This window comes from Capra hircus, chromosome 8 (genome assembly GCF_001704415.2).
Source record: "Capra hircus breed San Clemente chromosome 8, ASM170441v1, whole genome shotgun sequence".
In the NCBI taxonomy this organism is placed as follows: Eukaryota; Metazoa; Chordata; class Mammalia; order Artiodactyla; family Bovidae; genus Capra; species Capra hircus.
The window spans coordinates 62,457,727-62,469,898 of record NC_030815.1 but is presented as its reverse complement, the minus strand read 5'-3'; the positions used below and the strand labels follow the sequence as shown (position 1 = coordinate 62,469,898).

General features: G+C 45.3%; 1 protein-coding gene across 4 annotated transcripts in view; it reads right to left on the bottom strand.

The window, feature by feature from the left end:
- TMOD1 (tropomodulin 1) overlaps positions 1–12,172 on the bottom strand; it is an 88,982-nt gene that overhangs the window by 3,822 nt on the left and 72,988 nt on the right. For all 4 annotated transcript variants that reach the window (XM_018052202.1, XM_018052205.1, XM_018052203.1 and 1 more), the window contains one exon: positions 4,546–4,690. In XM_018052202.1, the coding sequence (XP_017907691.1) occupies positions 4,546–4,690 (145 nt within the window). The remainder of the gene's footprint in view (positions 1–4,545; positions 4,691–12,172) is intronic.

Here is a 12,172-nt window from a genome sequence, read left to right as displayed (position 1 = left end):
AGGATGGTGGGTAAGTTGTCCATTGAATCTTAAACAATAAAGGGGTAGATGGTGGGAACATGCAGGGAGCATTAGGAGTAATAGTTCTCCAAAGGGCAGCTTTTGCCTAGGTCACTGGGAGACACTCAGCCTTCCTGGACTGGTTGATACCAATATGGCAAGGCGAAGGCTTATTGGGGTGTCAGGAGATGAATCTGGCAGGGCCTCACCTGGAGTGGAGGCGGACAGCACAGGTTCTGGGGCCAGAACGACTACCAGATTCGGTCCCACTTCCGCCCACTGACAGCAGGTAACTTGACTACTTCTCTAGGCCCCATCTCCTTACCGTAGGATGGGGATGACAACAGTACCTGCCTCACCTGGTTTTTGGGAATGTTACACGAGTTAGTAAGATTGAAGGGTTTAGGGCAGTGCTTAGCACACAGTAATGGCCATGTAAGTATCAGCTATGATTGCAAAGGGACCTGTAAGCCACGTCAAGGAGTTTAACCTGAGAGCAGTGGGAACATAAGAAGGGTTCTAAGCAGAGTGGTGGGATAAGCTTTGGGATGAGCACTGTGAGAGATGCTGGCCCTAGAGGAGCTGCAGGGGCCCGAGGACACCGCAGAATGCTGGGTACGGGTGATGAGGGCTGGACCAGGGCCCAGGAGACATGGATGGTGAGGAGGTGGCTGGCCAGGCTGGGGAAGCACAGACAGAGGGGCCGATTTCTGGCTTGAAATGGTGAGGAAAGTAGTGCTCTTTCCCGAGATGATGAAACTGATTTGGGAGGCATGTGTGTGCTGTGTCTTGGGAGCCTGTTGGGTCTACCTTGAGGAAACAGTAGAGGAGTGACTCTCCCAGAAACGGATGTTTTCTGCTTTTAAACATGTTCCTCTCTCCCCACCCCACCCCCTCCAAAAACATACAACTGTCTTAACCTGGAGGCTGCAATTCAGATTTCATTAAGGGATGAGAGCGTCAGTGGCAGAGTTACAGGACCCTGAGCAGCAGCCTGGCTGTCAGCTATAAAGAGTGTGGAAACAGGAGTCATCTGAGGTACCACCTTGAGAAAGCAGAGATGGGGATCCTCGGCTCCTTCCTGACGTCTTGCTCTCTCCCATGGAACACTGCTAAGAGCCCAGGGCGGGAAGGACCAAAGACACGCCAGTCAGGATGGGTCCTGGGCAGGCTGCTTGTCTGCAGAGCCACTGGCTGACCCATGGGCTTGAGGACTACATGTCTCCCGAGGAGCCCACCTGCCTTGCAGGCAAGCAAAGCCTAGGCCCTGCAGACCTGGCCCATGGCCAGGAGCCAGCTCAGAGGTTGGTCGGAGAGAGAAGGAAGCTGGAGAGGCCTGTTCCCTTCCATCTAGAGCTTGCTCCCTGCTGCCGGACTGCAGCAGCAGACGAGTCACAACCGCCGTGGCTGGGCTCTAATGACAAACGGGTTCAGCTGGGAAATGCAAAAGCCTGTTGGCTTCATCAGAGCATCAGGAGCAGGATGAGAAAAACATGTTGCAAAGAGAGTCAATTTCTTTTAGAGGAGGACACTGATGCACCATCAGAATTGGAAGTGTTTCTTTCACAAAAAGTTAGCAGACAGGCACAATTTGCTCTTAAAGCTAAAAATCCTACTTCACCAACTGGTACTCTGTTGTGTGCAGTCGCTTAGATCATTCTGCTCTAATTCCTTCTGTGGGAAAACCCAACGGAACCACTGCACAGGTCTCAGGGGGAACCCACTTTAATACCCTGTCATTCCCGCCTAGGAAACTGCCACTGTCCCACTACCCACCTGATTTCCTCACCAAAGTCCTGAGCTCAGCACTAAAGGCCTTTGGCTCACAGCCTCCCATACCTACCCCCTCAGCCCCATTCCCATGAACAACCCATGTGCCTGGTCATCGTCCCTGCCTTTGCCCATGCTGTTCCCTCTGCTTGCAATGCCCTTCCCTTCCTTCTCTGTGGCCTCCTGCTTCTCCTGTTACAGTTCCTCCCTCCTTTCAGAACCTCCTGTCTCTCCTGTCCTGCATACTGGGTCCTATCACCCTGCCTTTGCCAGCAACCCCACCAGGAACTCCTGCCAACGTCCCTCTTCTTCACAAGGCTGACTCAAGCCCACCCCCACCAAGAGGCATGGCTTAAACTGGCCTCTGTCCTCACAAATTATCTGCTTGTTTTGTCTGCATACAGTTTGTAGGCCTTCCTGAATCTAGGGATCTGACTTTGAGTCTTTTTCTAAAGGTTTTGGAGTCAGGGAACTGGCTTTCTGCTACCGCTTATGTCACCTCGCACAGCCCTGGGCACCCAAAAGGTGCTAACAAAGTACTCACTGTAACTAAGGTGTGACACTGTAACTAAAAAAGATGTGACTTGACCGAGCCACTGCCTAGAAGTGCAGTCCCTCCCAGGCCTCAGTTCCTCCAGAAGAGGACGGAAGGAGGAGCCTGAAGTCCCGTCCAGCAATGGCACGCAAGGCTCCTGCCATGACCTCACCAAGTCCCTGGTGATAGGAACTGGGCCTGGATTTTGGAACACAGACTCTCAGGACATAGTGTCCTCAAGGGCCATTTCCTCTAGCCTTCAGCTGATACCGGGGTCCCCCCTACAGCACTCCTGACTCATCTGGAAACTTCTAATCCTAGAAAGAAGTCCTCCAAGCCATCTTGCCATTGGAAGACCAAAGCTCAATTAGCCCTGAGACAGGCACTGAGGAACACATAAGATGTTTAATCTGAGATTAAAAAAAAAAAAAAAGTGAGGTTCCTGCATATCAGAATAGAACTCAAGGCTTTTTAGTGCTGGTTCTGCAGCCAGATCACAACTGAGCCAACAGAGTCTAGGTTATGGGCCGTCCTCAACAATTCAGTGTAGCTATCACTGAGAAGGGGGTGACAGAGGATGAGATGGTTGAATCAACTCAATGGACATGAGTTTGAGCAAACTCCAGGAGATAGTGAAGGACATGGAAGCCTGGCATGCTGCAGTCCATGGGGTCGCAAAGGGTCAGACACAACTAAGCAATTTAACAATAACCTCTGTTACACCATGATAATTGTAATTCTTAGTGGTTTGTGTTTGCTCATGTTTTATTGCAAATAAGGACACTTCACAAACCAGGACACTTGGTGTGGGTTTTTGTTTGATGGACTTTTCTAGATCTGCAGCTCTAGAAAAAAGTAACAGCTGGGGTAAGAAATGAATAAATAGCTTCTTAAGAACATGAACCTATCACCTTCAACACCCAGTGCACTATAGGTCTTTGACAAATGTTTGTTGAATTGAGTAGCTCTGTGGCTATCTAAGCACAGGTTCTGTGAGTACCTGCCTCGTGCATACACACCTACACACTCACCCCCATTCTTCTAGGCCTTTCGTGTATTAACCTAGCTTTGGATTCATCACCAGGAAGTGACACACCTGAACTCTGAGATGTGCTTTAGTGTTAAGCTCCTTGCATTTTAGTGAGTGTCAGAAACAAAAACTAAACAAAAAGAAACACATTTAGAGCAGGTTCAAATTTGATGAAAAACTCACTGAACACATCATCCTTTAAAAACAGTTAGCTCATAATTCAATCTCAGAAAGAAGCTTTCTTTTTAAAAAATTCATTGTTTCCTTCTAAGAATAGTATAACTTGCTTTGTCTTCCTCCTGCCTTTGAGTCTAGGTAACTAGCTGAATATAATGATAAATTAAGTTAACAGGCCCACTCCTTTTCTTGTTTTTTCTTTTCTCCCCCCTCTTATTTTCCTATAGCCTCATCAAACATACTCCTCTTTGGACACTATCAAGTTCTTCAAGCAGGCAGCAGGAAAACACAGGAGAAACAACTACCCACAGAGCTTGAGAACAATTAGCATCTGGAACTAAGTGGGTGATTGGTCTTTCTTTTTGCTCAACTGACTTGTATTTCTATTCAGTATTTACTAAGAAAGAGTGTGACATTTTCTTTTTATTTTTTTAGTAAAAAATACAAACTATGCCTGTAACTGAGATTAAATGAATGTAACCTGTTATACTTTACTATGAAGTCAACATTTTCAACCTTTACTTTAAAAGCAATATGAAATCGCTCAGGCTTCAGGTGTGGGTAGTAAGGCTGATTGTTTGCTTTGGGATCTGGGGCTTGGGCCAGACTGTATGATTTGGAGAGGATTCTGGGCTTGGACACGACTGAGCAACTGAACTGAACTGGGCTCCAAAAAAGGTATCAGAAGAGGAAGAGACTCAGTGTTGGCTTTGTGCCGCCTATGTTTCACTCACTAGGCTAACAGGCTGAGGGTGCGCTCTGGGCCCAGTCCTGTGCTGAGCTGAGCTACCTTTGGGGAGGAGGGCCTGGCCTCGGCGTCTGCAGGCAGGGCTCTGGCAGTCTGGGGAAGGTTCCGGGGGGAAGCAAGACGCAAACACCGAAAACAAGAGTATGGGATTAGTATGAAAACCGAGAGTCAGGCCCTGGAAGAGGCCTGCCTTGGGCAAAGCAACAGTGGAGTTTTCCCTGCCATGTCTCCTCCGACCGGTACGAAGAATGACAGGCGGCGGCTAGGGGGCTTAGGTCCACTCACCAAGGTCGTTGTTGTTCATCATGGCGTTGGACGCTCGCAGCCGGGGTCCCTGCTGGGTGAAGTGGTAGCCGAATTTGAGGAGCGTAGCATTTTTTTCCAACATGCTCACAATCTCCATTTCCACTTTGTTGCCCAGAGGCTGGCTCTTTGATTTAAAAAAGAAAGAAAAAAGTCACTTCTTGCTCACTTGTGCGGCACCTAAATCTTCTCTACCCGCAGAAACCCTCGGCGCTGGGCTGGGATTTTAGTACTTCCCTGCCCGAGCCCACTCCAAGAGCAGGACAACCGGAAGCCGGAAGTGTAGAGAAGTTGAAAGGTCAGGCAGCCAGGAGCCAATGAGCTGGGATTCAAGCCTAGTGTTGCTGAAGGCCAAGAAGAGATCTTTCCGCTGCCCCAAAGCAGCCTTCTTGGACTATCTGAGCAGGAAGGACTTTCATATCGTTTAGTCTCAAGGAGATTTAAAAATCCCACAACCCAGGCTATCCCTCATACTAATTAAATCACTGGCTGCGGTACTCGGTACTCGGTACTCGGGTGTCCATGGTTTTTAAAACTCCCCAGGTGATTTCAAGGCAAAGTCAGGTTGGCTAACCAACCCTAGAAATTTGTAAATCTCTTCAATTTACAAATGAAGAAACAGGCCCAGGGAGGGAAGAGGATTTGTCTAAGGTCACACAAAAGATTGGGACTGCTACAGTTAGCTTCCTAAAGCCTCACTCTGATTATGCTAGTTCTCTAACCCCAGATCCATAGTGATCATCTGACAAAGATGGAAAGGAAAACATGACAATACACAGTGTTGGGAAGGATATGATGTGGATAGTCATCCTTCTTGTTTATAATAGTGGGAATAAAAGGGAAACAAACATTCATCAAGAGGCAGTTTCTCAAATAAAAGATGGTTAAGCTTTACAGTAGAACATGGGCAGCTGTACAGTAACAATGTGACTGTTTGGGCCCAAGCCTGGAAAGATGCTGTGACACAATACTGAATAGACGAAGCCTAGTGACAAGATGGGTTGTACTTATTATGTAAAGTTAACTATATTTCCCACACATATACATATGCAAAAGTATGGTGATAAGCTTACTTAAAGAGATCTCTTTTCAAGAAGAGTTTTTGTTTTCTTTTTGTATTGAGTTTTCTGTTACCATGTATAAGAGATTAAAGAGTAAACATAATGTTAAAAAGGTTTAAAAAGACACAGAAGGAAAGCTAACATAGTATTATTTAATGATTAAAGACATTCCCCCTCAAAACAAGAACAAACCAAAAAATGTCCGCTTTCACCAGCCTTGTCTGGAGGACAATAAAGTAAGAAAAAGAAAGAAAAGTCGCCATATAGAGAAGGAAGAAGCAAAACTATTTCTATTTGCAGGTGACACAGTACTGTATCTAGAAAACCCTAAGGAATCCACAAAAAGCAATTATTAGAGCTGATCACCAGGTTCAGCAAGCTATTCAAAACCCATCTGTGTTTCTACACACCAGCAATGAACCACCACCTCAAAGTGAAATTAAGGCAATAATTTCATTTACAATAACATTAAAACACTTAGGAATAAGTTCAATAAAGAAACAAAGACTTGCACGCTGAAAACTATAAAAGAGCATTGTACATTAAGGAGGACCTGAATAAACGTAAAAACATCCTATATCCATGGATCAGAAGACTTAATACAGCTAAGAGGGCAATACTCCCAAATTGACCTAGAGAAGCAGCAAACAAACACAGAAGTGCCACCAATGACTCCTCACGGCTGCTAACTGCTGCCATTTATTGAGAGTTTACTATGTTCCCAATGCCCTGTGCCCAACCTGTAGGGTCTCAGTTCATTCAATAACCATACCGGATAAGCCCTGCCTTCTCTGCAGCCTGGCATTCAGGCCCTGCACAGTTCTGTCCTCGCCTTCCGTGAAAGTGAAAGTGAAGTCGCTCAGTCGTATCCGACTCTTTGCCACCCCGTGGACTGTAGCCTACCAGGGTCCTCTGTCCATGAGATTCTCCAGGCAAGAATACTGGAGTGGGTTGCCATTTCCTTCTCCAGGGGATCTTCCTGACCCAGGGATCGAACCCAGGTCTCCTGCATTGGAGTCAGACGCTTTAACCTCTGAGCCACCAGGGAAGCCCTTCACTTTCCTTTCCTCTCTCAATCTGTCCTCAGGCTGGTTACCCCAGGGGTGGAGAGTCTGGGACCTGATGCCTGATGCAGGCAGAGGTCCATTCTAAAGGTTCGTGTGTCCTCTTGCCTCCATGTGGAATGCTCCTACCCTCCCTCACCCTCCTGGTGATGTGTCGCAGTGCTTTAATTTGTTGTTGTTCAGTTGCTCATATGTGTCTGACTCTTCGCGACCCCATAGACTGCAGCACACCAGGCTTCCCTGTCCTTCACCATCTCCCAGAGTTTGCTCAAACTCATTTCCATTGAGTCAGTGATGCCATCCAACTATCTCATCCTCTGTCATCCCCTTCTCCTCCTGCCTTCTTCTTTCCCGGCATCAATGTTTTAATAGCTACCGGAAATGCCCTCCTCCCTGACGAGGCCTTCCTGATCTTTACCTCGGGAAACCATCTTTCCCTACTTGACACTCAAGCATTGTTATGTCCCTCTCTACTCCCAGCCCAGTCAATCTGCATTATTGGGTCACCTGCCTTCATAACTGTCTCTCCCACTAGACCTGTGTTGTTCAGTAGAGCAGTCACCAGCTGCATGGGGCTCTTTAAATCTTTTTTTTAATGACATAACATTAGTTTCAGACACATAGTATAATGATTTTATATTTATATACACTGTGAAATGATTACTACACTAAGTCTAGTTAACATCCATCCCCATACATAGTTACATACATAGTTTCTTATTATGAGAACTTTTAAGATTTAGTCTTGGGAGTTTCCTGGTGGCCCAGTGATTAGGATTCTGGATTTTCACTGCTATGGCCCAGGTTCAGTCCCTGATTAGGAAACTGAGATCCCACAAACCACACAACCAAAAAAAAAAAAGTACTATCTTAGAAAACTTAAAACATGCAATATAATATTATTAACTATAATCATCATACGTTACACCTCCATGCATTACTTTTTTTAAAATTAATTATTTTACTTTACAATACTGTATTGGTTTTGCCATACATTGACTTGAATCTACCATGGGTGTTATGTGTTCCTCCATCCTGAACCCCGCTCCCACCTTATTAATGGAAGTTTGTACCTTTTGACATCTTTCGCCCATTTCACCCACCCCTTCCCCGCGGCCTCTAGCAACCACCAATCTGTTCTCTGTTATCTTTTTTTTTTTTCTTAGATTCCACAGATGAGAGGATATGGTATCTATATTTCTCTGAATTCACTTCACACAATATCCTCTAGGTCCATCCACACTGTCACTAATGGCAAAAATTCATCCTTTTTATGACTAAATAATATCCTATTGGATATACCACATTTACTTTATCTATTCACCCAGCAACGCACACTTTGGTTGTTTCCATGTTTTGGCTATTGTAAATACTGGTGTAGTGAATAGGGATACATATCTTTTCAAATTAGTGTTTTCATTTTCTTTGGATAAACACCCAGAAGTGAAATTGCTGGATTGTATGATGGTTCTACTTTTAATTTTTTGAGGAACAGCCATACTATTTTCCATAGTGGCTGCACCAATTGTAATTGCCACCAATGGTGCCCAAGGGTTCCCTTTCTCCATATCCTCTCCAAAACTTGTTAATTCTTATCTTTTTGATAGTAGCCATTCTAACAGGTGTGAGGTGATAGCTCACTGTGGTTTGATTTGTATTTCCCTGATGATTAGTGATTTTGTGCAACTCTTTATGTACCTGTTGGTCATCTGTATGTCTTCCATGGGAAACTATCCAGATTCTCTGCTCATTTTTGATTAAAAAAATTTAAATAAAAAAAATTTATATGGAATCTAAAAAAATACAAATGAATATATATAGTAAAATAGAAAACAAACTAGTGGTTACCAGAGGGGATAGAGAAGTGGGGAGTGGCAGTATATAGATAGGGGATTCAGAGCTACAAACCACCGCATATAAAATAGATAAGCAACAAGGACATCTTGTAGAGCATAGGGAATTATAGACATTATCTTGTAATAACTTATAATGGGATATAATCTGTAAAAATTCTGAATCACAGTACATCTGAAACTATAATATTGTAAAGCAACTATACTTCAATTAAAAGTGAAATAAAATTTAAAATTCAGTTCTAGTCTCAGAGTCCCGGGAGAAAGGAAGGGCTTGAGAAAGGTAGTAAGTAGGAAGCTTCTTAAGATGTATGCACTTTTTCTATTTAATGCACATTTCTATTTCAAGTGTGCAAGAGCCACTGGCTAGTGGTTGCCATATTGGTACAGATACAGAACACTTCCATCAACACAAAATTCTGTTGGATGGTTGCTAACCTAGACTGTGAGCCCTTAGAGAGCACATAGTACCCTGTGTCCCTAGGGCAAGGTCAAGGCATTGACCTGAATGGAAAAAATAGGAACATGATCAGTGCACAGGAACTTGGGGAGGTTGAGAAGATACATCAGCCCAATATCCAAAAGGACAAGTGTGGAACTGCAGTTGAGACTCTTGATAGAGAACTCCTCCCAGGTATCCTGAGTTTACTGGAGCTTGTGTGGGTTCAGACAGAGCCGGAATTGCAGACTAGGGCAGGCAGAGGGAGAATAGTAAGATTCCACCAGCCCCTCTGGCAAGGCTTCTGATAGTGCTGGGAAGAGCTCAGGCCTGTCCTCGAAGGACCCAGCACAGTCCTGGGCTCTGGCCGGCTTGGTCTGGCAGATGATACAGACTGTCTGAGACCCCAGTAAGGAACTGGCTTGTCCCCTGCCCACCCCACTAAGCAGGAAGCCTGGTCTCTCCTTGCTGTCACTTGTCAGGCAAGCTCTGCTAGAAAGCAGGATGGACTAGTCTTTAAAGCACCAGTGTCCCAAGTGGAGGGACTGCCAATGACTGCAGGGGCCGCTTCGGCAAAGCTGACACATCGTGCTGCCTGGTTGAGAGCACGAAGCACTCAGATGCAAACTGCCCCTTTCGACCGCCCCACCTTCCCTGGGAGATCGGCAGGGCAGGCAAGAATAGGCAACCCTGGACTTGGGGATGAGTAAACTGAGCCTGTGTGTATATGGAAGCCAGGCTGTGCTTTCTCTGCTTAAATGAGAGCCAAGGCTAGAGCTGAAGCTGGAGCTGGAAGGACTTCAGAGGATGCTCCAGCATCACCTTCTCCGACAGCCCTGGAATCCATGCAGACATGTCAGGTGTGTGCCAGAGGGTACATTAGATAATCACAGCCTGTCTGCCTGGAGTGTTAATCTCTGACCCAAACCACATTTTTACATTAAAATAGAAAATGTGCACACATCTTAAGAAGGTTCCTGCTTACTGCCTTCTCAAGCCCTTCCTTTCTCCAGGGACTCTGAGACTAGAAGAATGTCAATCACTTCATAGATGAGAGAGGGGGCCTTGCGGACAGAGTCAGGACTAAGACTCTGGTCTCTTATTATCTAGTGATCATTATGTCCTAGGCATGGCATAAGCACTTTACATAAGCTAAGTCAATTTCTCTTCCCTACAAACCAATGGAATATGTAGTATTCTTATAACTTTCATCTTATAAGCAAGAGACAAGATAAGCAGAGATATTAAGAAATTTCCCTCCAATCACAGAGCTAGTCAGTTGCAGAAAGGATTTGCACAGTTTACCCCAGAGCCTGGCTAGTTCCCACTTCAGCTGAGTGCCTCTGAAAGAGCTCATAAGGTAGACTTGGCTTGGCGTGCAGATTGCCATCTAACCATCAACAGTGGCTGGCGAGGTAGTGGACTGCTTGTCCCTGGAGGTGTGTGAAGAGCTGGCAGACTGCATCCCATAAGGGTCTCCTAGATGTTGCTGGGGTAGGCTTAGGCTCCGTGACCTTTAAGGCCTCCAGAGCCTGCACTGAGTCTATCACTAGCTTGCTTTGGATGGCATAACAAATTGAGAGGTGACCTTGACAGTGTGTATAAGTCACTTAGGAGCCTCTTGCGGGGAGACTGAAGTGGAGCAGCGGACTCTGGCAGTAGGGCCAGGGAGAGGGCATCAGGAAGAACTCTTGCCCCACTTCAGACATGCTTGAAAACGTGTGAGTAAATATAATCTCATTATTAACAATTCTAATGATACTAAAGCAGATGAAGTAAATTAAAAGTCTCCCTTCACATCATTTATCCTCATTCCTACCCACTTTCCACAGAAGAAACCACCATGGCCAACAGGATGTGTTCCTATGGATTTTTTTTTTCTATGCAATATGTAACAAAAATATACAGATTTTTCTTATTTTTCATTTTTTCCTTTAATGGATTCATACTGTACTTATTGTTCTGTAACTTATCTTTTTCATTTAATTTTTCTGGAATCTTTCCAAGTCAGCACATGGAGAACTACCTCATTCCTTCTAACTGCTTCATGGGATGTCCTAGTAGAGACAGATAATTTCATTTGCTTCCAGTTTTCCCTGTCATACACAATGCAGGAGTGGGCTTTGCTGGAGAGGGAGGAGTATTCTTCAGGCTGGATGTGGAGATATAGTATTGGTGGGTTAAAACGATAGGCATATTTTGAATTAAATGTGTGACTGCCCTGCCCAAAGGACACAGACACTGATGTGCCCTTCAGGGGTGTATGACACCTCTTGCTCCCTCAGCCTTTACTCTGACCATGTATTATCAATCTGAGGAAAAGATGATCAGATTCACTACTTAATGAAACAACCATCCAACAACTCAGGTGCAACTGAGCTGTGACCTGGAGCTGGACAGAGGTGCCATGGACACCGAGAAACTCACTTGATACATTTCATGGGGCCGGTTATGGCCTTTTCTTTAATCCAGAAAATATGGACAACTGAGAACACTTGAAAAAACAACAGAAAGGAGCCTTGGGAATTATCTAATCTAACTTCAGAGTCCCAAATCCTGGCTGATATTAACATTCCCTCCTTTATTACAGCTGCCAGATTGTTTTGTTCCACTTACACACCCCCCTGGGGATGGGAGTACACAACTCTTTGAGTTGCCTGCTCCATCCTTGGGTTGCTCTGCTGGTTAGAAAGGCCCTTCTGGTCAAACTGCAGCAATGAAAAAGGATAGAAATGATTCTCACTCTGCCAATTAAAACATGCCTGCAGGACTGCCCTGGTGGTCCAGTGGTTAAGAATTAGCCCACCAATGCAGGGGACATGGGTTTGATCCCTGGTCTGGGAAGATCCCCCATGCTGCAGAGCAACGAAGCCCATGCACTGCAACTACTGAGCCAGGGCTCTCTAAAGCCCATGCTCCACAGTAAAAGAAGACACTGCAATGAGAAGCCCACACACCACAATGAAGAGTAGCCCGAGTGCAGCAACAAAGACCCAATGCAGCCAGAAAAAGAAAGGCTACAAGGTCTTTGACACTCCTCCCTTCAAAAGGTAGAGCCTAATTCCTCTCCCCTTGAGGGTGGCTTTGCTTAATGACTCATTTCTAACAGAACACGGCAGAAGTGACTGTGTAACTTCCAAGGTTTTGGCTCATAAAAGGCATTTTTGTCTTGCCTTTCTTCTTTCTCTGCCT